At 32.5% G+C, this 3821-nt stretch overlaps 1 protein-coding gene across 1 annotated transcript in view; it reads left to right on the top strand.

Moving 5' to 3' along the window:
• Positions 1-630: 630 nt before the first annotated feature.
• Positions 631-3821, top strand: part of LOC111621072 (nischarin-like) — a 42582-nt gene continuing 39391 nt past the window's right edge. Inside the window, exon 1 of the mRNA XM_023363133.1 lies at positions 631-901. Within this exon, the coding sequence (XP_023218901.1) occupies positions 818-901 (84 nt within the window). The 5' untranslated portion in view covers positions 631-817. The remainder of the gene's footprint in view (positions 902-3821) is intronic.

Genomic DNA, 3821 nt, shown 5'->3' with positions numbered 1-3821 from the left:
GATAATTGTAGACTGGGAAACTTGAATTCCATTGTTCTTGAGGACTTTTACAACAGCGCGGGATGAAAGATCTTCGGAAAGAAGCTCGATGCACACATCAACTTCGCTCGTAACTGCTGCCTCCACTTTTATAACAATTGAACTCAAATGTTCTTAGAATGTAAAGAAAAGTGACATCTACCAGGTTTCAAAATTTGATTTATATTCGACAAATAGAACGAAAGATATCCGAGAGTGATTTCGAGTCATAATTAGCAAATCACCGTTGTATTCCAGCTCATTGCCTGTAAACAAGTGGCACGCTCCTTGACTAAAAAGAAAATGGCGGACGCGTATTCAAATTTTCTTTAAACACGGCGTCGCTACAACCATTCTATGTAGTATATTCTAGTTCGTTCTCTCTCAACACCATTGCGGTCCCGGTCGAATCCACTATGAGCCTAGAAAAAAGGGCTGTGGTGATTACAGAGCGGAAATAGACAAAAACGTAAAAGGTTCCAACCATTTACATAAAAAGTTTGTACTTAAACTTATTTTTACGATATTAACTTTTTATTATAAACTAATACATATTATCTAACAGAAAACTATATATTTATAAGGAAAATCAACCATATTAACGCTAGGTTTGTTTAGACTTTTACATCCGCTGTCCATACGGCAACACTTCTTGAAGCCCGTCTCCATAATATCAACAATGGGCGGTTATTCGTCGCCAATTATAAGTTATCCGTTTTCGTCGGTAAACGTCAAATAACATTAAAATGAATAATGAAGTCGTCAGATATTTAGTGTAATTCGTCCGGATTAAGTAAATATGGCTGTTTACAAGATCACTGGCAAACAAAAAGCGGAAGAAATATGTCAAATAGTGAAGACCGAGCAAGGAGAAGGCTTTACGGTAATTTGATAACATTTGATTAAAGTTGTAATTGAATAGTTTTTAATTAGAAATTTCTGTTGTATTGCTTTTTGTTCGGTAAGAATCCTTTGAGTATTTTCTCCCCCTCTGAAAACAAACGTTGGTAAACAGAAAGTGAAAGTATTCTATCTTGCCAATGATTGTTTGTTTATTTATTTACATTAGGTACAGATACTATTTTATTGGCAAAATTATGTTTTTAAAATTTTCGAAAATATCAACAATAAATAAGTAAAAATTATATACGATGGCCACAAATTCAATTCGATGTTAAGTCATTGAAGCTATTTTTGAGTTTTCTTAGATATTCTACAGTTGTAGGGTGAGCTCTTTTACAATAATTCGACGTAAATTCTTAAAGTTTAAGTCTGGGCTATAAGGAGACATCTGATTTGTTGTTTTAGGGAATATTTCAAAAATAAATCCTATATTGCTTGGCGGACGGAATTTGTGACTACCGTGTGTGTATATTACGATTAATTACATTCGAAGTTATATTGGATTATGATGAAAAATCAATTGTTTTGTGGTATAATGTTATGGTATGTTGTGTATTCTAAGATATTTGTTGGATTTAAAAAGCCAGTCTCGGTATTGAAATTTAATATTTTTGATAAATAGTGGCGTGTCGAGAAAATTTAGTTTAGACTATTTACAAAAATTAAATTAAATTGTCGAGTCTATCTTTTAATCCCTTATACGCCGCCACGGAATTAACGGTCTAAAATTGCTTTGAAGAACGCTTCTTAAACAAAGGTAAAAAATTGGTAGAAAACTCCACAATGTTAAAAGAGATCGAGTGCCAGCCTTTTCTTGTAGGTCCTGACACTTTTACGTTAAAAACGCAAAATTCTTCGCGCCATATTATTTTTATCCACTTTTAAACTGCTTCTGGCTCTCTAGTGGTAGTTACAAGGTGTCTACGTTATTTGCGTATATTTACAATTTTTGTGATAACTCTGGATGTCTTTTCTTTGTAATTTTTGTAAATAGTCTAAACTTCAATTATGAAGAAAATACATCCTGAGTTATCACAAAAATTTAGTTTAATTAATGATTAGAAAAACTTCCAAATGTGTTGTTGTTTTCTTAAAAGAATGTGGCACTCGTGTTCGGAAATACTCGGCTATCTTTTCTATCGATTTTTATCGGCTTCCTGTGAGCTCCCCGTGCTTTCGTTTTTAATCACGTAATATCAAGAATACTGTGAAAACTAAAGAAAATTTATTTTTTATGATTTAGTGCATTTATGTGAATGGAAAGTGTTTAATATTTTTTTTATTTTAACTAAACTGTCATTGTTTTTTATTGAAAGAAAAAGATGCAATTTGTCTTTTATTTTCATTTTTCAATGCCGTTGGTTTGTAATGACAGTGGCAAATTTCTGCACGGATATTCCTATCCTTAAATATCTATCCATTCATATCTTTCCCACAGAAAGCTATGGTTTATTATTAGATATTTTAAACAAAAATTTGCACATATTAGTAGTCAATGTGAAAAACTATAATTTTAAAATCAAAATCTAAAAATATGAACAATTTTTTTTGTTTTTATTTTTTCATTCTGTGGGCACTAAGAGAACCTTTTTGTCATTCCCATCAAGTATCAGTCTGGCCCATATTGGGATGACCAGATGGTGAAGGACAGACCACCCAGATTTAATCTTGGGTTCTGCAGAACAGTAGGCTGATGCTTTAACCATCATAGCCATCTATCTGACTAAAATATCACCGTGTTGGGCATTGAACCCAGGCCTTCTGGGTGAAAGCCAGATATCCAAACCACTAAACTGCATGAGGGAAAAAAGGATGCTTAGTTATTAACTAAAAATTCCTTCAATTCCACTCTGTTGGGGTAGGATGGGATACCATGAAAGTTTGAAAGTGGTAGCATTAATCATTTTGAAGTGTCCTTTGATCCAGTCATAGAAATCTGCAACACTAACTGTAACTTTGGTAGATTTTTTTTTTATTTTGAGGTTAGAATCAACTTTCTAAACCCTTACATTATGTAGCAGCAGATAATTTTGGACATTTTGATATTCAGATGTGCAAACTAATGATTACAAAATTCAAATTGTCATCTCAAATTGTTGAAGCTGCTAGACCAATGAATCTTAAGGTTAGGTAAATTTAACTTATACTGTTTTATATTGAAATTCCATCTTGATAATTGTTGTTTTAACTTAACTTGCAACAATGAATATTCCAGTCATGTTAAAACCATAATTTTTATTTCCTGTGTCATGCTTTCATAATTAAATAAACCAAGCAACTTTGCAGCAAAACTTACATATTGCCCAAGTGCCGAATTTCAAAAATGATCAAATTTCATACAGTTTTGAATAGTGATTTCTTGAATTGAAATTCAAAGATTAATTTGTGAAAACAGGAAAGAAAAAAATTCAGCAAGTTATGTAACTTTGTTGGCTGTTATGAGATTTTATTTGAAAAATAACTTTTATATTATTAATTATTATAAAATGGCAAAATGCTTATTTTGAGGGTAGTGATGAGTTTTATAAAATATTGTAAATGCTGATAACAAGTAAAATCTTCAGTAAGTCTAATCCTCACGATCCTGTGATGGCACGACTCTCTCTTGCTCCTCCTCAACCTTTAATCACTAAAACTTAATAGCATTAATGCCAACATTGCTAAACCCTATATATATATATATATATATATATATAGAACTTTGATGCTATTTCATTTTGGAGATTAGGGGGAGAGAGATCAGGATCGCCGAGAGGAGAGCTGGGAATTTTTTCCCGGGCCCGGAGAAAACTTACGAATCCGTAGTGATTTCCAAAAAACAAAAGGCTAAAGAGAACACTAAGAAGAAAAAAAAGCCAGCTCTACTGTCGGGCCTAGAGAGATAGAGGGTTAGGGGTCAT

The sequence above is a fragment of the Centruroides sculpturatus genome, unplaced genomic scaffold (assembly GCF_000671375.1).
Source record: "Centruroides sculpturatus isolate CEXI.00-Female unplaced genomic scaffold, Cexi_2.0 scaffold45, whole genome shotgun sequence".
NCBI lineage: Eukaryota > Metazoa > Arthropoda > Arachnida > Scorpiones > Buthidae > Centruroides > Centruroides sculpturatus.
This window is presented reverse-complemented; position numbering and strand designations above follow the sequence as displayed.